General features: G+C 34.0%; 1 protein-coding gene across 6 annotated transcripts in view; it reads left to right on the top strand.

Annotated features, from left to right (window-relative positions):
* The first annotated feature begins 2,818 nt into the window (after positions 1-2,818).
* LOC115986537 (ankyrin repeat-containing protein ITN1-like) overlaps positions 2,819-21,845 on the top strand; it is a 71,019-nt gene continuing 51,992 nt past the window's right edge. For 5 of the 6 annotated variants that reach the window (XR_004090769.1, XM_031109661.1, XM_031109663.1 and 2 more), the window contains exons 1-3: positions 2,819-2,896; positions 3,016-3,079; positions 15,201-15,541. Coding sequence is in view for 5 of the 6 variants with exons in the window: in XM_031109661.1 (XP_030965521.1) it covers positions 15,220-15,541 (322 nt within the window). In the remaining variant the exon portion in view is untranslated. The remainder of the gene's footprint in view (positions 2,897-3,015; positions 3,080-15,200; positions 15,542-21,845) is intronic. The other variant, XM_031109662.1, reaches the window with a different exon arrangement.

The raw sequence follows: 21,845 nt of genomic DNA on the forward strand, positions 1-21,845 counted from the left end.
ATTCAGCAAAAAAAAGTAACTAGTTAGTTTATATCTAACCCAATGAGCTTATAAGTTATATATATAATTAAAAAAAAAGAAGTGAAAGAAAAGACCATGAGACAAGACAAGACAACATTAAAAATGAAATGGTAAATGATATATTGATGGACACGTTGGGAGTAAAAAATGATAAAAAATTAGAAATTTGTGGATGAAAATCCTAAAACTCTTTACCTAGTTGTTACTCCTCAGAGTCTTCCATTTCCCCCTTTATAATTTATCCATTTAGACATTTGATATTATTTTGGAATTTTTCTAGGATCACATAAATGAGCGTGACTTTGTGCCACAACTTACCATATGACGAATTATGATTGGCAAAAGTGTGTCAATAGACCATGTGAAGACACTTTTACAAATCACGCTTTTACTTATTCTTCATCGAGTTTAATTTATTATCCATGGAACAACAACTTTGTACTACATTCTTCTCTGCCTCAAGAGCAAGAGAGTTAATAACGTATCAGAAGCCGTTTCGGTTTAGTCAAAGAAACAAAATATTTTGGTACCTGATAGGCCACAAACTGAATGACCCCTTGTGATAGAAATTAATTAATTAATTAGCCAAGTTATTAATTAATCAATTTCACATGCAAACGCATGGTAGCACAAACAAATCACCAATAAACTAAATATGCAGCGAAAAATAAATAACATGGTGATTTGTTTACAAATGGGGGAAAACCTAACGGCAAAAACCCCACCGGATGATTTTCAGGTCATCACTCTCGAAACTCCACTATTATCATAACAAGCGGTTACAAGTAAAGGAATCCAAGTACCTTATCAACTTACAGTTGAATCCTTACCCCAATACCCAATTGGACTTGTTCTGTAGTGACAGTTCCCCTTTCGATGCACGACTCCCAAGTACATGACTAACCAATTGCGTAGATCCCAGTACGTGACTTCAATCACCAACTAAGAAAGTTGTTGGTTGCAAAGTTCTTCAGTTCATCCACACGATGAAGATCAAGAAGATACTTGGTTACAAAACCCTACGGTGCACATACACGGCAAAAACCCCACCGGGTGATTTTCAGGTTACCACTCTCGGAACTCCACTATTATCACAACAAGTGGTTACAAGTAAAGGAATCTAAGTACCTTACCAACCTACAGTTGAACCCTTACCCCAATACCCAATTGGACTTGTTCTGTAGTGACAGTTCCCCTTTCGATGCACGACTCTCAAGTAAGTGATTAACCAATTACGCTGATCCCAGTACGCGACTTCAATCATCAACTAAAAAGGTTGTTGGTTGCAAAGTTCTTCAGTTCATCCACACGATGAAGATCAAGAAGATGCTTGGTCACAAAATCCTACGGTGCACATACACAGCAATTTCTTCAAGAGAAAGAGATGAACTAGGGCAAAAACTTCGTCTCCGGTCACAATTTGCTTGAACAGAGTTTGCTCAAAACTTGTGCAACTTGTGAACTCTTTGACGACCCTTAAACTGATCCTTTTATATGTCTAGGGTTAAGAGAAAAGAAAGCCCAAAGACAAATTCACGGATCCCAAGAAAATCAGATTGAAATTCTGAAAATCTTAAACCTTGACAGATAGAAGGTGTCGAGCAAGTGTCGAGCACACCGAATGTAGAACAGCTTTCTTAAGCTCGATAGATGCAGCTGTCAAGTTTTAATGATTTTGCACTATGAACTTGTTTTCTTGAACAGACTTGAAGACTTCAATATTTGATCTTGAAACAAGGTTTCTTGAAGTATTTAAAGACATCCTAAATCTACCCAAATACAAGTAAAATGCGTTTTGTCAAAAGATAAGCCAATTACATAAAATCATGATATATGTTCTTAACATGTGAAACACATATATCCTAACAGTACCGATCAATACTGATATACCATTTAAGAACTACCACTATTTAAAAAAAAATTATATATTCATGAATTTGAAAACATATATATATATATATACACACTTTCATATTTAATTATTTGATAGAAACCCATATATTTTATTATAGATCTTTACCAATACATGCTACAACACTTACAAGTTTATAAGTTATAAAAATAAAAAATTAAAGGATCTGTAACTTTTATTAAAAAGTTAAACAAAACCACAAAATATCAGTTAGAATCAATAGATGAGATGGGTAGTAAGGGCGTGGGGATTTGCCATGGTCAGCAAAATGGATTAAATATGTTTTAAAAGAGCTAATTAGTCAAAGAAGGTGATAAAACCTAAAAAAATGACAGCCTATTCTTACTGTTTTTTCACTTCTCCCAACCTAGCTTCCCAGTTTTTACTTATTCAGTTCTTCTTCCAGTGTTTAGATCAAAAAAATCTCTGAGTCTCTTGCTCAAGAGTCCACCTTGGCCATTGCATTCAATGGGTTTGAGACGTCCCATCATAGTTTCTAGCAGTTATAGGCTATATTATATATGGTCCACCTTGGTCATTGCATCCAATTTTCAGTCCTGACTTTTATGTAAAATAAAAAAATAATAGTAAACAGTAGTTATAGGCTAGTAATACAGTTGGAAAGCATTATAGTTTATACTCCCGAGGAATTTTTTTAAGTTTTTACGTTTCATCATTGCTCTCAAGTCTGTCAATCTGTTTAACATTTTTATTTTTAAAATTTTTTTTACTATTCTCCTCTGACAAGAGATAAAGTGCAATCCTGTCCACCAATAAAATGCCATGCCCTTATCCTATCATGTCATGCCTTTCTGACTTTTCAGCCGTGTACAAAATGCCCTTATATAGTTTTTTTTTTTTTTTTTTTTTTTTACTTTAAAATGCTCTTGTATGGTTAACCCATGGGGGGAAGTCCTATTTAGCAAACGAGCTTACAACGTATGTGGACTCAACTTTCTTCAGGTAATTTCTCTATAAAAGAAACTTTCTTCAAGTAGTTTTTAGTAGAAAAGCTTTTTACCAATACATAGAAAACAAGAAGACTATAATAAGTTTTCGTATTTTATGTTTTGGTCGGCCAGAAAATATTTCTAGACCAGAATCAATCTGATCATCTTGGAGCAGGAGCTCAGCTCAGCCGTTCAGGTTCATGTGCTGACTTATTATTACGAGCTTTTAATCATTTACATATGCGTTAGATGCATTTTTAATCCTCTTGATAGCGTTTTTGAAGCGACTTATTATTATTATTTATATATATATATATATTTATTTTAAGAACATAAAATAAAATGCAAACTTTTATTTTTCTTCTTCCTTTTTTGAATTTAATAGAACCAAGAAATACAACTTAAAATATCTAAGCTCACTGATGGCCTTTTCTCAAAAAAAAAAAAAAAAAAACCTTATTGATAGCCAACTAAAAAGCATCGGGAAAAAAACTCCGGTAAGAAACACCATTGTGCAGAGAAAACCCGCCAAGCTAGCGCAAAACCCACAACCACTAGGTAGAAAACAAACCCCACAAGGAGGTCTGGGGGCTAACTCGGAGAAACCTCACAAGAGGTGCCAGAGAGGAACTTCAGGTCTGTGAACCGTAGGGGTGGGAGACCCCTGGCGGTGCAAGAGCTCGGATCTAACCCGATCCGGTCAAATTGGTCCGAAACCACCACTAACAAGCTAAAGAGGGAGGCCTGACCACCCCTAACGGGAATGACACTGTCGATCTAGGACGGCACGAGACCGACGGAGGGGACGGGGACAGAGATCACGGAGGTGGCGGAGCACACGACGAAGCCGGGAAGATCTCTCGGGCATCTAAACGCTCTCTCTCTCTCTCTCTCTCACGAGAGAACATTTCCAAAAACCGGTACACCTCCGCTGAACGACTTTTTTCTTCTCGCTTTAGGGTGACTTTTTTTTCAACCTTTTGAAACTCCAATTTTTCGAAAAAGTGGAGTTTAAAAAAAATTGCGATATAAAATTGGAATTTTTGAAAAATTTAAATCTTAGGAAAAAATTGTTAAAAAATACTTTTTAAAAAAATTGAAGATTTGACTAATATTTATAAAGGTGATGGTTTGATTGGTAAATTAAAAAAAAAAAAAAAAGACTATATATATATAAAGTTTATTTCATATTGAGTATCAACTTATTAATAATAATAATAATAATAATAATAATAATAATAATAATAATAACTAGTCGGAAACTCGTGCAACACACGGGAACTTACCTATTTATAATAGACTAAAATAATTTTATAAAATTTTAAATTGATTATGAAACTATACTATTGCCTGAATTGCTCCTATTTTTTTGAGTTACAATTTGATGAATAAGCCAAATTTAGATATTGAAAAAAAAAATAACTAAAAAGTTTTGATGTTAAAACGTTTGAAAGGGGAAAAAAAATCAGAAAATTTACTGGCACTGTCTAGAAATTATTGAAACAAAATAAAATATATATGACTACCAAATAGAGAAATATAAGAGAAAGATAGGTTACTTTCAAGAGAATAATCCATAGTTATAACAGTTGAAATTTGTTAAACTGTTTCAAATATTACAAAAAATTGAACCCAAAAATTTAGATGGTCAAACTTTCAAAAGATAATAAAATTAAAAATCAAAACATTCAGATCCTACAAATTATAAAAACAAAACAAAAAAAAAGTCATTATTGCGAGACAATTTCAGTAAGGATGGAAAGTTTTTCTAAGTTTTTTTTATCAAATTCTTCCTAATTGATGAAAAATTTGGTTCAAACATTGTTGAACACTTTGAAGGTGCAAATAACATAGGCTTCCAACATAATTTTTAATTAATAAACAAAGAAGCATGACATCATAAGAGAAAACATAAGATAATATATAGTGCATATACCTTATTTCACAGCTGTGAGAAAATATCCACATAAAAAGAATTGAAAACTTGTACATATGTCTCCATAAGGCAAAGCTTAAGGTTATATAATCTAAAATAATATAGAATATAGCATCTTTGAACCACACAAAAAGTTAGCAAACTTACTACAATACTTGTAGTTATACTATATGTTGTAAAGTACTACTCCATACAAAACAAAAGCAAAAAAATCTAATTCACAAAAAATAGAAAAGGTAATAGCAAGCGTACCAAAAAAATTGAAGTTTAGAAGTTTAGGGTTTTCTCTCTTAGTGGAGACGGACAGAAGAGATTGCTTTAGGGTTTTCAAAAATTTTGTCTTATATATATATATATATATATATATATATATATAAAAGAGATTTCTGTTAGGACTCTCTCACTATTTAGTTTTAAAAATTAAATTTTTTTAAATTAAAATGATGATGTGAAAAATTGTGAGAGTTTTAAAGGTTTCGGTTATATATATATATATATATATATATAGATAATAAAAAATGACTCTTAATATATTTTTTTTATTATGTTCATAATATTATCACAATAAATTTTCACATATTATTGTAAATTGATGTACCTCAAATATATTTTATTTTTTTAATATATTTATTGACACCTCGCCCACACCCGATTCAACCCAACCCATTTTTATTTTTATTTTTATTTTTTTTATCCTTCCGTTTTTCCTCAGCCACAAGAGCCAACCCTACATCTTTTGTAACTACCCAGCTCAATTCAAGAGTAAAGAAAAAAGAAAAAAAAGACCCATTCTCCTCAACCACACATCTCACAAGAATCCTCACTCTCTTGGCCGGCCACTCATTTGCTTTTCCCTTTTTTTTTTTTTTTTTTTTCATACAACAAACACTCCTCTCTATCACTCTCTCATCTCCTCATCTCCTTCCACCCACTCCATAGCACCAGGGACGGAGCCATTCATTGGCTTGGCCCCCCCTAAATTTTGAAAAAAAAATCAATAGTTTATATATAGCAACCTAATTTTTAGCAATTTGACTCAATAAAATTAAACTTGCCCCTTCAAACCAAAGAAAAGACTCATAAAAAAAAGAAAAGAAAAGGCCCATAAAAAATTACAGATCTAAAATTCAAAAAACAAATTAGATAGCCCAAAAATATTAACTCAACAACAAAATCAATAATAAAAAGTTAAAGAAAACTTAACCCAATCAGCAAATTTTACCAAAAGATTATCCCAGCCCTTAAAAATATTTGAAACAAAATCAATGTGAATCTTACATACCAAATCATTCTATCAAATTCCCAAAAAAAAAACTAAACTAAACTAAACATGAGAGACACAGAGAGTGAAAGATGCAGCAGCTGTGAGCTTGATTGTTGAGACTTGAGCTCTGGACAATGAGTGTCGAACCTGATGAGCTTCTGAGATCTTGCAGTGTATGGATGCAACAACGGTGAACTTCTTAGATCTAACAGTTAAGGAAGTAATGAACACAACAAAAGATTGTTTAATTGTGATTTGATTTGATTTCTAGACTTCAAGTAGGTTCAAATAAGAAAGAGGAAATTTTTGTAATTGTGATTTGATTTATAACTGAGATAGCACGTGAAAAGCTTTGAAAAGGCTGTATAATTTTTTTTTTTTTTTTTTCTTTCTAAAACCAAGATAATGGGTAATGGCTGTAACTCACTAACTGTAATAACATGTCTTTTTTACTTGATACTATTTTTTGTTTGTTAACCTTTTTTTAAGTATTTGTTTACTTTAAACTTTATTTACATTTTTTTGGTTTAGATTCGTGGGACATATTTATTTGGTTTTTTTGGTTAGGGATTAATTTCTAGTAAAGTATATTTGTAAGACATGAAAATAACGAAGCATCCTAAAAATAAATAAATAAATAATGGTTTTACTTCAATGAAATTAGTAATATTTCATTGTAGCGTTATAATGAAAGTGAATGAACTTACATTAAGTTTGCCCCCCAAGATTCAATTCCTGGTTCCGTCCTTGCATAGCACCACCTCCACCATCATTTTCCGGTAAGTATCACCGGAAAATTCCATAGAAAAAAAAGGTAAGACTCACTTATTTCTAAAGGAGTTTATTTCAGATCTGAAAGATTCACCTATTATTTTCTGTGTTTGTCATTTCACTGGAAAACTCTTCTCTATCACTCTCTCATCTCCTATTATTTTCTGTGTTTGTTATTTCAGTTTTCAGTGTATTTTGTGGTTAGTGAGATGAGGGTAATTTGGGTCATTCTTTGCATTTTCAATGGTAATATCGATCAAAAGCGCTTTTGCTTTTGCAAAAGCTTGAGAAACCTAGTTGCACATTTTGGATGAATTCTTTGCATTTTAAAAGACAGTTTTTTTGAGGAAGCATGTTTTGAAACATTACCAAACACTTGGTTTTTTTTTTTTTTTTGGTTTCAAAAAGTGCTTTTTACAGTGTGAAAGCTGAAACAAACGGGTACTTACCCATAAGGACATACGTCTAATTGTATACTCTGGTTGTTCCATTTTCATTTCAGCCACGGTTCTAGGAAATTTTTCTAGTTTTTTTTGGGTTAAAAAAAATAGCCAATATTTTCACAACAAATCATAGGGGTTAGTTATTACTTTTTCAAATCTGAACCTACCACTGAGATTACTTCTTTCTCTCAACAATAATAACCAGTAAAAACTTGTCACTTAATATTTGTTGTGAAAATGTTGTAAATATAACATTTCTCTTATAAAAAATGAGTAGAAGGGGGCGACCGGTGTGAAATTTACTTATTATTCTTTGGACCGTTTGGGTTTGGATGAAGACAGCTAATTGTTGAGCCTCAAACCCAAATCCTAAGACTTGTTGGCTTGATATCTTACTAGCCACCCAAATGTTGGTATTTTTCTAGTTAGTCATTAAGACAATATAAGTTTCGTGGATCCGATTGTAGAATCGGATAGAATATTGTAGAATTCTACTTTTATCAAAAAAAAAAAAAAATTATAAAGATAATGTATTTCATATTCTAATTATTAAAAAAGAAAAATAATAAGTTTTATATAATACAATTTTCATATTTTATATCCCTGCTAACTAAAAAACTATTACATATTTCTTACCAAAAAAAAAAAAATCAATGAAATAATTAAATGTTTGCATAACTCTTTTATGAAAAAAAGACTTCCATACAATAAATGATATATAAGTTTTTATCAACTAATAATAATAATAATAGATATACATGGCCTAACTCCTCTTAGGTGACGAAATAGATTCGTCAGCTCCCTTTTAGGGCTTTGAATTTCGGCCCTTACCTCCTCCATACTCCACAAGCACTTATATTTAAGAAGTAACCATCGTACTAAGGGTGTGTGGTGGTTAAAAATAATAATAATGTTCAAACTAAACGATTTTGGTTGGTATTAGAGTAATGCTAGATGTACAATAAAATGTCACAATAATTTCACATCTCTAAATTAGCTTACCAACTTACAAATGGACCAAACTCAATCTCTTATTTAAAAATTTTGGTGTAATAATTTAGGAATGTTTTGAAATTATTGTGATATTTTGTTGGGTCCTTAAGTATTACTCTTGTAATTAACAACACTAAAATGGCAAAGCCATTGAAAAAATAAAATTCTTAAATAGTTTAAAATTGTAGCATGCTTTTTCACTACAATAGAGTGAGAGAGCGCTCAACTATGGGTCTGTTTGGATATAACTTATTTTGCTGAAACTGAAAACTGAAAACTGAAAACACTGTAGCAAAATAATTTTTAAATGTGTAAATAGTACTGTGGGACCCATTTTTAATAAAAAAATTGATGAAAAGTGAAGTTTGTGGGTCCATAAACAGTACATCCGTGTACTGTTTATGGGAGAAAAGTCAACATAAGCTGCTAAAAAAAAAAAAAAAAAAAAAGGAGAAAACGCAGTGAAGAAAACGCAGCCAAATTTAAGTTGGATCCAAACATACACTATGTGTGAAGAAGACGAACGAAGGAAACGAAGAAGAACTCACCTATGTTTCCTAGTGGAGAATAAATTTGGGTTTAAAAATTTATTAGTTGTAAGCCGTGTGTTTTAATGTTGCTATCATTTCAGTTTAAAATTTTGGTTTATAAGCCATGTGTTTTAACGTCTGGGGTGTTCAAATTTTTTTTTGGGTAGTTAAAACAAAAAATATTTTATATATAAAAAAATTTCCCCAAATCAGGGTATTCATTTGAACACCCTTTCTTAAACGTGGTGCCGCCACTACAAGTAGCTTAGTTGCTTGGGGAAAATGAAAGGAAACGATGGTGTAACAGATCTCCCTATTATTAAAGCGCCTCTTATTTCTAACCTCTCTACCCAAAAAAAACCCTCTTGCCTCTTGCACAATATATGTCTTTAGCTAAATTGACACAAAAAATACTTTGATTATGTATGGTAAAAGTTTTTGTTTTCTATTTTCAAAAATTTATTTTTGAAAATATAAAGAAAAAACAATTTTTTTATATTTTTGAAATAAAAAACATGTTTGGTTAGTTGAAATTAAAAAATATGGTTTTAAAAAAAAAAAGAAAATACTAAAATATGTTGTTAGTATGATTTAACTTTAGTGCTAACTCATTAAATGAGACAGATTCATTAAATTAAATGCATGTTTTCATTGACTTTTGAATATTAGAAATTGAAAATGGCTTTTTGTATGTTTTCAATTTCCTTCACAAATTGAGTTTTGAAAACAGTTTTTATTTTTTATCTATTTTGGATTGCCAAACAAATTTTGTAATCTCAAAAATAAAAAATCATTTTTAAAAATAAAAAATAAGCGAAAAAATAGTTACCAAACCAATTTTTCTACGCGCGTACATTTCTTAATATCTATCTCTTACTTCGGTTAAATATTAATTTTTTCACTCATTATCTTTCCGTTTTATCATATTTTTTTTTCTTATATTGTTCTTCCCCAATATCAAACAACAAGACCCAGCACCATCACTAGTCAAACAAATCAGCCCAAATTATCATCCACCACCCAGCCACCACTGCACGTAGTGGAGATTAAAGACCTAGCCATGAACCAAAAGCAACCCAAATCATATTTACACAAATCACATACCCAGATCTAAACCCCCATCAACTACACCGTGAAATCCACCTCCACCAAGCCTCCAAACACCAATATCAATAAGACAAAGGGGCTGCATGCGGTGGTGCTAGGTAGACAATAGGGCTACGTGCAGTGAAATTCACATCCACCAACCCAAACGCTTCACCGAAGGATGTGATAACATCAACTAGCAACGACTATCGTCGCTTGAGAGAGAGAGAGAGAGAGAAAGAGTAGGGAAACAATAGAAATTAATATGAAAGTGTTTTGGCAATGAACAATGCAACATTAAGTGTGGTGAGTTACTGTACATTGTTAACTTTTTTTTTTGCTATGTGAGATACTTTTACTCGGGTTTACTTAAAAATTTGCTGAAATGTTACAATCTATCCAATTAAAATAATCTATTTTCTAGCTAATAACAACCCACGGCCAAATCCACCACTACCACTATCTTCGGCCAAAACACCACCATTGCACGACCAAAACACCACCCCATGCTCCTTCATCCTTGCCACCTTGTCCCAACATTGAGACCCACGTGATTCATCGTGACACAAGGTCGAGACCACCCTAAAGTCAATCTGAACCCAACGCCATCATCAAGCTGAAGCGGAGAGAGAGAGAGAGATAGATAGAGAGAAGAGAAGAGTGAACAAAAAATAGAAAAAAAAAATGAAATAGATGTTGCTACAGTAAGATCTATATTTAGATCTTACTGTAATAAGTTGTAAAATTTTTTAGCATTTTGTGAGAGTGAATGGAAATGCTCTTACATTACCACTTAAAAATATACTTTACATCCTATTCTTTATTTTTCAGCCTATCCCATTAAATTAATTTATTTTGTACCCACACCAACAATAGTAACACTAGCAACGACCCATGGCCAAACCCACCTTTGCCACCAACTTTGGCCAAAACACCACCATTGATGGCCAAAACACCAAAACCCAACCCAATCCATCTCTGTTAACCCTAAAACCCCAAACCAAAACCAAACCTAACAATAACCCAGAACTAGAAAATGAAGGAGACAAGACAACCACTGCGACCATTGCAACAACCCAAATCTGGATCGATGACCCAAATAAACAAAAAATCCATATTACTACCTACACAACCACCCTTGTGCTTCTCCATCGTCGCCATCATGACACAATGTTGAGACCCACACCATGACACAATGCTAAGACCCATGCCACAACCAATCTTAACCCGGGGGTAACCCGGGGGGGGGGGGGGGGGAGAGAATTAAAAAGCAGAAAAAAATAAATAGATGTTGCCCTAGTAACATCTAAAAAGTAGAAAAAAAAATGTAGATGTTACTATAGCATTATTTTTGGGCTTATTGGATGAAAGGGTGGTTTTGGAGTCTTTTGACTAAATATTGGTTAAATCGGAGTTTATTTGTGATATGTGTACTGTTCAAAGTTTTTTAGCTACATGAGGAGAGGTGAAATTCGATAATGGTGTAGCTTAATTTGTAAAAAAAAGTAGGAGAGGGGAGAGAATGATGTGACTAAAGGGGAAGGAGAGAAAAAAGCAAATTTGGCAATACTATTGTCACAATTCCTACTGCTCATTTTCCTCCCTTTAACCGACTGCCCATGACCAAAAATGAAGGGGAGAGAAAAATTTGTATTGTGGCAATACCATTGCTAAAATAGGAGAGAGACAAAAAATTTGTATTGTGGCAATGGTGTTGCCAAAATAGGAGAGGAGAGTGTGGGTGCAAGCGCCCGCAAATGGGTCCTTCGGGAGCACATTGCTTGTTTTGGGGGAGTACGCCTTGGTCGATGGATTGGGCAGAGGGTATGAAAATGGAGTTGCTACCTAGATTAGGTCTAAGATCCATATGTATAAGTGCTTCTTGTGGAGGGATTGATCTTACTAGAGCACATGTTTAGAGTTTAGGTATGGATATGGGAAGATGTTAGGCACCTAATCCCACCCGACTTGTGGGTCAGCCTCTGCTCATTTTGTTCCACATCCTAAGTCTATCAAAAGGTCCTCTAATAGGTTATCTTACACACACACTAAACCTACCCTAACATGCATCTAACATACAACCTATCATTCATCTAAGCATGGTATATTACATACATCACATGGTATCTCATACATGTCCTAACATGAATCTAAACATGAGATTTTAGATAATCCACATGCATAACCTAACATTCATCTAGGCATGGTATATCCTACCATTCATCTAAGCATTTCATGTCATATCTCATGTTACCATCCACTTCATCATATCATCATCATAGACATTTTATCTCATCAAAGCAGCAAGCATCATCACAAGGCAGCAAGGACATCATCACAAGCAAGCACATATGGCATCTATCATTCATATTCATCAACAAGTTCATCATGTTTATCATCACAAAGATCAAACAAGTATGCATGTTCATGTTTTTTATGCATGATTTACCTCACTGCATCTCAGCACCACAACACCAATGCATCATGTGCATGTTCATGTTCATGTTAAAATGCATGTTCATGTGCTCATACCAACATTCAGGGTCATATAAACCCTGTTCATTGATTTAGACTAAGAATGTAATAAAACATGTTATACTATTGCATACTTACCTACATAAACATAAACTAACCTAAACACGGGGCCAGCCCTAGGCTTAGGCCAATTAGGCCATTGCCTAGGGCCCCCTTACTAGAGAAGGCTCCAAATTTAAGGGCAAATTTATTTATTTTTTATATATAAATATTTTTGGGAGATATTAAAACATTTTAGTTTACATTTTTTTAACTATTAAGAAGGCTCAAAGAATTAAGTAATGGTAGAGATAGAGATAAGACAAATTTAAATAAATAGGTCTTATAAATAGACATGTTACTAATCACAAGTAATTCAAATACGAAAATGTTTAAAATACTATAAATTTTACTATATAACTTTTATTTATTTAATTATTTTTATACAAGATAAAAATTATACTTTAGCCTATTCTAAGTGTATATGTGTACGAAACTCTCTTCTAGAGACTTAAATCTTGGCCATTGCCCCCTACACTTCACAAAAATTTGTATTTGTGGAGTGATCACTGCACCAAGGGTGCTTGGTGGTCTCCATAACTTTTATAATTTGATGTGGCAATGAATATGATAGATAGATTTCAACAAACTATTGAATGCATTTTTGAATGAATATTTGTGATTGATGATATATTTTTGTAATTCTCATGTTGTAAATTTTATAATATTTCTAGTATTTTTGTAAGCCTCATGTTATTAATCGCATTTATTATAACACCAGTTTGTAGTAAAATTTGTTATAACTTTAGCATTTTCTCAAAAAAAAAAAAAATCATATTAAAGAGTAAAAAGAATGAATTTTAAAAAAATTATTATAGAAAATGCTAGATAAATATTATTTAAGTGAGAACATAAAAGCCTCATTTGAAAATTTCGCATTAGGCCTAGGAAACGCTTGGGCCAGCCCTGCCTAAACAGACCCTAATCATGCATTATAACTAAGCACAATAGAAAGAAAACAAGAGCAGACAATTCTGGGTTTTCTAAGTTGAACATGTGTGCACATACCTAAGCATGCGTATGCATGTTTGTGCATGTGTACACATCCCTACCCACAAATTCGCAATAGACAACACACAAAAACTACATCTATTCTACACTTAGCATGTTCGTAATTAAAAAGTAATAAGCCTAAGCTACGCAGGAAATTATTAAAACAATAAAATAGATATAAAAACGAAGGAAATGAGAGAGCCAAGGTTGAACCCTTACGTCAACCAAAAGAGCTCTTAGATCTTTGATTTTAATCACTCCCTTCAATCAATTTTTTGAATCTTTTTTTTTTTTGGAGTAAATTCGGTGTGTTTTGGGAAAAGGGCCGTGAGGCCTCTTTATAGTGTTCAAAGAGAAGGGGCAGGGATTTTCCTAAGCAATGTGGGATTAGCTCTGTCGTATTTTTTATCAAAATTTTCCTTACATAGCTTTTTGAAACACTAATGTGTATGCATGCTCGAGCATGCGTACACGACTTAAGAATGACTTAAGAATGCATGCACACGCTATGAACATGTGTACATATGTTTAGGGTTCATGCAAGGTTTTTCTCTTCCAAAACATCCTTCAAATTAAAAAGTTTCTTTGGTTAGGCTATAGACTAGTCTTGGACCCATCTACTGATATTGTCATTGGAGAATGGGAGCTTGAGTTATAAAGGGTACAAAATTAGGTTTCTATAGAGAAAAAAATTTGTATTATGGCAATGGAATAGCCACAATACACATGTTTTTTTCTCTTTTCTCTCCTATTTCGGCAATGGTATTTCCACAATACAAATTTTTGTCTCCCTTCCGTGGAAATGGGCAAAAACAATAGTGGCAATGGTGTTGTCAAATTTGCTTTTCTTTTTCTTCCCCCTTTGGTCACATTATTCTCTCTCCTCTCTCCTTTTTTTCTCACATATTCGGCAACACTATTGCCGAATTTCGCCTCTCTCCACATTCAAATAAAAATATTTGAATAGTACATATATCACAAATAAATTCATATTTAACTAATATTTAGCCAAAGTACTCGGTATTTTTGTTCATTTTGCATAAAAATGGGTTTTACTCACTCAAGCTTCAATAGATCGTGGAGGTGTCGAGCTTCTATCACAACCATTTGCAGTTTATAATATAGAATGACATTATAAGTTTTTAGTGACTCATCCTTAAATGTATATTTGTATTCTAATGTTATATCAATTTTTTTTTTTTTTTTGAGATGAAAAAATTAATGACATTACTTGTCAATTTGATATGCAATTTTCAAATAAAAATATTCTTAACATTAGATTTATTACTAATATTAAGTATTTTTTTTTATAACTTTATTAAAGATTTTTTTTTTTCATTTTTTTTTTATGGATTTTATTTCTACTTATTTATTTATTTTTCTTATCTAGTATGTTGTATTCTATCCTCAAAGTTTATATATTTAGTTATTTTTATGAGAGATTTAATTTTCATGTTTTTTACAAATAAAATGGTAGAATTTTCATGTTTTATATATAACATGTGTACACGTTGCCCAAAAAAGACTAAAATTGTTTTTTTTTATTTTTATTTTTTATATATACAACTAAAATTGTTGTCGTTGTCAACCCGAAAAAGACTAAATGTTTGGAAGACAGAACAATTTTAGTTGCCCCGATTTTAAACGTGTGCCTCATTGAGTCATTGTTATTTCTGTACTCGTTCAACCGGATTTTATTGCCAAAATGTAATCCTAATGCCATGTAGGTACACTGACAGAAAAAAGATGGAAACAAGATTTGCCTCAAGTCCAGCTGTAAGTGAAGTTCTAAACATAGACAATTACTTGGTTTGGAGCGTCCAAGTGAGAACTTATTTGATGGCTCATGATCTTTGGGAAATTGTTGAAGCAACGGACGGACGTCCTAAACCAGAAAATGATGAAGCTGCATCTAAGGCTTGGACCAGGAAGAATGCCATGGCTTTACATGTGATACAGATTTCCTCCGGGCCACGCATGTGTTTGCTGATTAGTCTGATAACTTCGGCCAAAGATGCTTGGGATACTTTGGCAGCAATATGCAGAATCTCCCAAAGTGAATATTATGGTATCTCTCTCTCTCTCTCTCTCTCTCTCAGCTGCACATGCTCAAACATTTTATACGTGAATTAAAATAGGCCTAGGGTCGGGAAGATATGATAAACTTGCACACAAAATAATAATAATAATAATAATAATAATAATAATAATAAAAGACTCTGAACAGTTGCTCTCGAGAAGGAAGAAAGAAATAAAAATGAAATACAGAATCATCACGCTATTCCTATCTCTTTGTCTTACATCTCGTTGTCACCACCTGTAAAACCTTAAGACACCATCAGGCAGCAGTACCTACGGATCCAAAGCCGATGGTTGAACAGCAGTAGGGGCAAATGATGATGGCCAAATCTATGATTGGAGCTGTTATGATTCTAATATCCCACGTGTTAAGTGTAAGCTTAACCATATGTATATAAGCTTTTGGACACCCTTCTATTGCAAGCTAGTTTTCACTGGTGAGTTTTACTCATGGGTTTGTACAAGGAGCCTCACCTTTTCCATGGTAAGGAGACTTCTCCATGAATTTTAAACCACCTTTATATTTTGTTGATAAACCATCTTCATTATAATTTAAAAGACAACAACTCAAAGAGCAAAACCTTGTAAGTAATTAAAGCATTTAATTGAAATATTACCTATTAAACTTTAAAGAACAAAAATGCCCTTCATCTTATTATTTATGTCTCTTTAATCCTCAAAACTTTTGTGATAACTCTTCTATGTAGCTGACTGTGATTGGTTGCTTGTCACACTCTCATGAACTCACTAGTTCTTCTCTACCAGTTCTTCTATTTGACAAATTTTTGTTACATGGCATACTCAAGTTGATATTGCATTAAAAATTGGTTCATGCGATTTGACCACAGAAGAGCATAGCTTTCAAAAAATTATGGAATAAATTGCAATTAAGGTGGTACTAGTGATAACCTAGATCATAATCCTTTTTTGTGATGCTCCAGGTCTATATTTTGAATGCAAGAGATGAATAGAAATTCTTTATTCCACTCTTAGTGCTCTAATATATAACTCTATCAGCTGTTGTACGGCATATGTTTGATTATTTTATTTATTTTTATTTTTTCATTTTAAACCCTGCTTATTTTATATGAAAAAAGAAAAAAGAAAATCTAATAAATTATAATTGATAAAGCATAAAGTGGAATGCTCAAAATGAGATAAATACTTTTTTTCAAAATAGATTTTCTAACACGTGGCTAGTCAATAACTGATAAACATTAATGTAGGGACGAAATTTGGAGCCCAAGTCTACACTGAGTAAACTCCTGGGTCAAAAAGCCCAATGCAATGAATTTCATAGAGTGTGGATTAAAGAACTAGGTTTTGATAAGTTAAGCAGAGGTTTGCATGAGATTAAGGAACACACAGTCAAGAACAACAACTATTATGATGAAATAACCTCTGATCCAAGGAGACATAGAATTTTGTTTATGAATTAAGATCACTATATTAGGGTTCTTCGGCATGTTACAGTATTCTCCTCACTTTTTTTCGTCCCTTCCTTATGGGGGCTTCTATACGTTACATAGGCTCTTTCCTATCATCTGGGCTTTACACTTGTTGATTATCTAAGCCTCTACTTGAGCACCTGTCCCATCAGACACATTTTTCAGTCCTTTATGAGTTGTGGTAGCCAAGGTAACACTGTTCATGAGTCTTTTCCACATTAATGCGGTCAGGAAGGTAGCTGTAGTGCATTTAATGTGGTGGTGATAGCTTTTGCTTAGATATTTTGTGTTTTCTTCTTTCTCATGTATTTAGGGGATGCGCTTCAGTGGCTTGGACATACCTCCGGTCCGGATTTTCAGTGTTCGAGGAGGAATTCCTCCTCGGACCTTCTTTCTTTGTTTCCCGTGACAAGGCTTAATGTGGATCGCCCAAGCCACGTTGCCTCCTTGGACAGGTTGGCGTCCTCGGACGAGCCCAAGGCTCAACTCGTTACTTTGGGCCGTAGCCCCCACAATTAACATTTCAAAATTTTCTTTTAAAGAATCCAACTGGTTTTTCTAAAAACACCTGATCAAAATTGATTCATAGTCCTTTGTTGGTTGCACACTTAAAAATCAGCTTGAAAATATTTTTTCCATTGAGGCTGTTTTGACTTTTGAGATCTCTCTCTCTCTCTAAAAAAAAAAGAAAACCATTGGAGCATGTGTGTATTAAGTTTTCCACTGATAAAATTAGCTAACATTTTTCATTTAAAAAAAAAAGATTTACTATTGACCAAGCACCCACTTTTACATTGACCAAAATTTTCTCTTTACTAACCAAGGAGGGCCTTGAATGAGGTACAAAGGGCCCAAGCATGGGTGTAAGGTCCACAGAGGGCCCAAGCATGGGTGCGAAGCAGAAGATGTTAAATAAGATCACTACGGAGCCCGAAAAGGAGTGGGCACAAAGGTCCACAGAAGAATGGGATGGCCATGAAAGGCCAAACCTCCCTCTGAAAAAACCTAAAAGGGAAGGAGATAGAACCAAGCGGTTACATAGGAACGATCATAACTCATTACAAAGATTCATCATATTTCTGGGTCAATATGCGTATGCATGGAGAAGGTTGTGTATGCATTTTTGTGAGCATGCGTACGCACCTTCAACCATGTGTGCACATATTTACTAAGAAACATGAATCCAAAATCATTCACATGTTCATATATATATATATATATCTCAATTTGACTATTTATTCAAACCAAGATCAAGGACACATCAAATCAAAAATCTATTTCTAAACATGCATTGGATCTAACAAGAACAAGAAAATACAAACAAAGCATATTTATTGATTCATATAACTATTAATATATTCATATTTTCAAAACAAACATAGCACAACATATCAAATTCAACTAAACCAAATCCTAATTCTATGGATGCATAAGTACTCAAATCTACATAAGAATAACAAACCACAAAGCAAAGCATGTTTAATGTTCACAGATAGGGCATAAGGAATAAAACTGATAAACATGACTATTAGAGGGAGGTTTTGAAAAACTGATAAACGTGCATAGTGTGGTGGTGTGCAGAAAATTGAGAGAGAAGAGGGTTTTTGGAAGACTTTTTGTAAAAATGACTCGCTCTCTAGCTAGAGTTTTAGTTGGAGGCATAAGATTGTGTTTATATACTAAAAAACTAGGGTTTTTGGGGTTATTCAAAGGGTTTTAGGGTTTTCTAAGGGATTGGGGGTTGCCTCCTAAAGATTGGAGTGATTGGGGAGCTAAAAAAGGAAATTTTTGTGACCTAGAAACTGAGTATGCGTGCGCATGGTCTTGGGTGCACGTGCATACTTTCAGAGTCATGCGTACATACTCACCAAGAACCCTAATTTTGATGCCCCAGCTTCAAACGGCTATAACTCACTAATTTTAAATCTAAAATACACAAAATTTACTGTTGGAAAATTTAGACTCCGGTTGATAGAATTAACTAGTTTTAAACTCAAGTTGTTAATTAGATTTATTATGAATAAAACTTGTTAAAACAAACAAACATCAATATCATGTGAATATCATGCACAGCGGAAAAATAAATAAGACAAGATATGATGGCTCAGGAAAACTAATAAAACAAACTAGTTTCACAGTAACAAAACCTGGGGGGAAACTTTTCTGAAAAGCTATTCACTATTATAATGAGAAGTTTCAGATTTAGTATAAAACCTTTGTCCCTAGACTCTACAATCCCCGTAGATGAACTTACAGTAGAAACTTTCTACCGCTTCAGAACCTTTGAACTCTTCAATATTTGAACACCACATTTTTGCACGGATCCCAGTACATGATTAACTAATGATACACGGTTCCCAGTATGTGACTAACTCACTAATTTGAAGAAGATGTTGGTTGCAAAGTTCATCACTTCATCAACAATGAAGATCAAGAAGTACTTGGTTATAAAACCCTAAGACGCAAAGACGCAGTAACTTTTTTTAGAGAGAATAAGGCCTTTGGTCACTTTTTGCATGTGTTCTCCTTGTATTCTCTTATATGACGGTCTTTAAAATAAGCTTTATATATGTCTAGGGTTGTGAGAAAAGAAACTCTGCACGTACATGTCAGCATGGACTGAAAATCAGATCTGAAATTTCTGATTTCGTAATTCTCGATAGATATAGTTGTCGAGCCATCTGTCAAGACCTCGATAGATATATCTGTCGAGACCTCGATAGATATATTTGTCGAGCTACCTGTCATGATTTATTAAACCTCGAAAGATACTGTCTATCAGTAGTTGTCGAGAATCTATCCAGTTTTAATCAACAGTTTTTCTTCATTTGTTTCTTGGTCCAATCTTCATGGCTTTAATGCTAGACTTTGAATTCTTGTTCCTTGAAATATTAAACACATCCTAGATCTACCCAACTACAAGTAAAGTGTGTTTTGTCAAAAGATTAGTAAATTCTAAATGATATATGTTCTTAACATGATTCACATATGTCCTAACATTTATGTTCAAATCGAAGCCTAGGATGTCTAATTGCCAATGAAACAAACTTAACTCAAAAAGGTTTTGGGTTCAAAAGTTATTATCAAAATGATGAGCAAATGTCATTTTTTAGAATCGTTTTCAAAGTGATTTGCAGCACTTTTAAGTTGAGATTAATAATGAACTATCAAGATAATTTCAATTACCTTTTGTTGATATATCAAGCTCATCATTATTAAAGAAGCATCTAAACCATTTGTGTATAAATGATTTAGGACTTGTTGAGTCACTTTCACTACCCAAAAGCTTCGCAATGTCGCTCTCACGATTCTACAAAGGGACCAATACCCACTAATCTTGGCAATCACATGATCTGTTTGAGGAAGGATCTTCTATTAAGAGAAGGAGCCAAGATACTTTCAAGGGTTGATTTACTAGGAGAACAAATCAAGAATGAAAGAAGCAAGAGATCGTGTAGTTGCAACTACCTTAAGGAAGTTAAAGAGGACGAAAAGAGAAGTCTACTGTTCCAACAGTAACTTCAGAATCTAACGGTAATATTAGACAAAATGATGACGTTTAGTTTAATGTTAAATGGCATCGTTTTGGTCCAAGTGTTTCTATTTAAAAACAATTACTGGGCAAAGGCCTCCTTTTCTTTCTGAAGACCAGTCTCTGGGCATATCACTGGGCAAACGCTTCCACCCATCATCCCTCGATGATCTCTCTCTAGCAAAACGCAAAGCCTCACAAGGCATTAACAAAAATGACAACCACTCTCCAATGGCGGTGGCTGCTCACCAGCCCCACCGAGCTCAATGAGTTGGCTTTGCTGGAACATGCGCGGGCTTGGGAACCAGTGTATCGTTCGAGAACTTGGATCCATGGTTCGAACTTAAGATCCCACTGCTCTTTTCTTGGTCGAGACTTGGGCAGGAGAAGATCGTTTGAAACGGCTGTGTCGGGAGCTTTTATTTGATCATTTTTGGATCATCCCTAAGGTAAATAAAACGGGATGTCTAGCTCTGTTTTGGAAAAAATCGGTCCACATTGAGGAAATCTCTTCCTTCCCCAATCATATTGACACAATTGTTGGTAGTAATCCAGAAGTCCAATGGCGTTTTACAGGTATTTATGGCTTTGCGGAAGTAGCAAGAAAACCCGAAACTTGGTCCTTGATCAAGTCTCTCCATCTTAGTGTTTCCTTCCCTTGGCTGTGCGCAGGGGACTTCAACGAAATTCTATGGTCTCATGAAAAATTGGGTCTCGGTCTGAGACAAGAAGGATGTATGAAGGCTTTCCGCGATGCCCTTGACGAATGTGGGCTCAGGGCGGTATGGTGTTGGACAGGCTGGACAGGGCAAAAGTCAGGGCGGTATGGTGTTGGACAGGCTGGACAGGGTAGTAGCTAACAACTAATGGTCCTTCCTCAACCCGGGCACGGCAATTCACCATCATAAACCAATAGTCATCAACCCGGAAGGTATAATCCCGAAGCTGAATAGGCCTTTCAAGTTTGAAAAGATGTGGCTAAGTGATGGGGGTTGTGGCCTGACTGTGAAGGACGCTTGGGGCCTCTCCTCTCTCGAAGCTTCAATGCCTGTGGTAGCAGGTAAACTAAAAAATTGCGGGGATAAACTCCTCTCTTGGAGTTGCCAATCTTTTGGTAATATTAAAAGATCAATTGCTATGAAATCGAAGAGGCTTAATAGAGCCGAATTAGAAGTTGCAAAAGGAAAGGGAGATGCAAATTTAATTTGGGCTTTGAAAATAGAGCTCAATGATTTGCTGGACAAAGAAAGTCAAATGTGGCACCAACGGTCTAAAGCTCTTTTTTTGAAGGAGGGGGACCAAAACACAAGATA

Source organism: Quercus lobata, chromosome 4 (genome assembly GCF_001633185.2).
Source record: "Quercus lobata isolate SW786 chromosome 4, ValleyOak3.0 Primary Assembly, whole genome shotgun sequence".
In the NCBI taxonomy this organism is placed as follows: domain Eukaryota; kingdom Viridiplantae; phylum Streptophyta; class Magnoliopsida; order Fagales; family Fagaceae; genus Quercus; species Quercus lobata.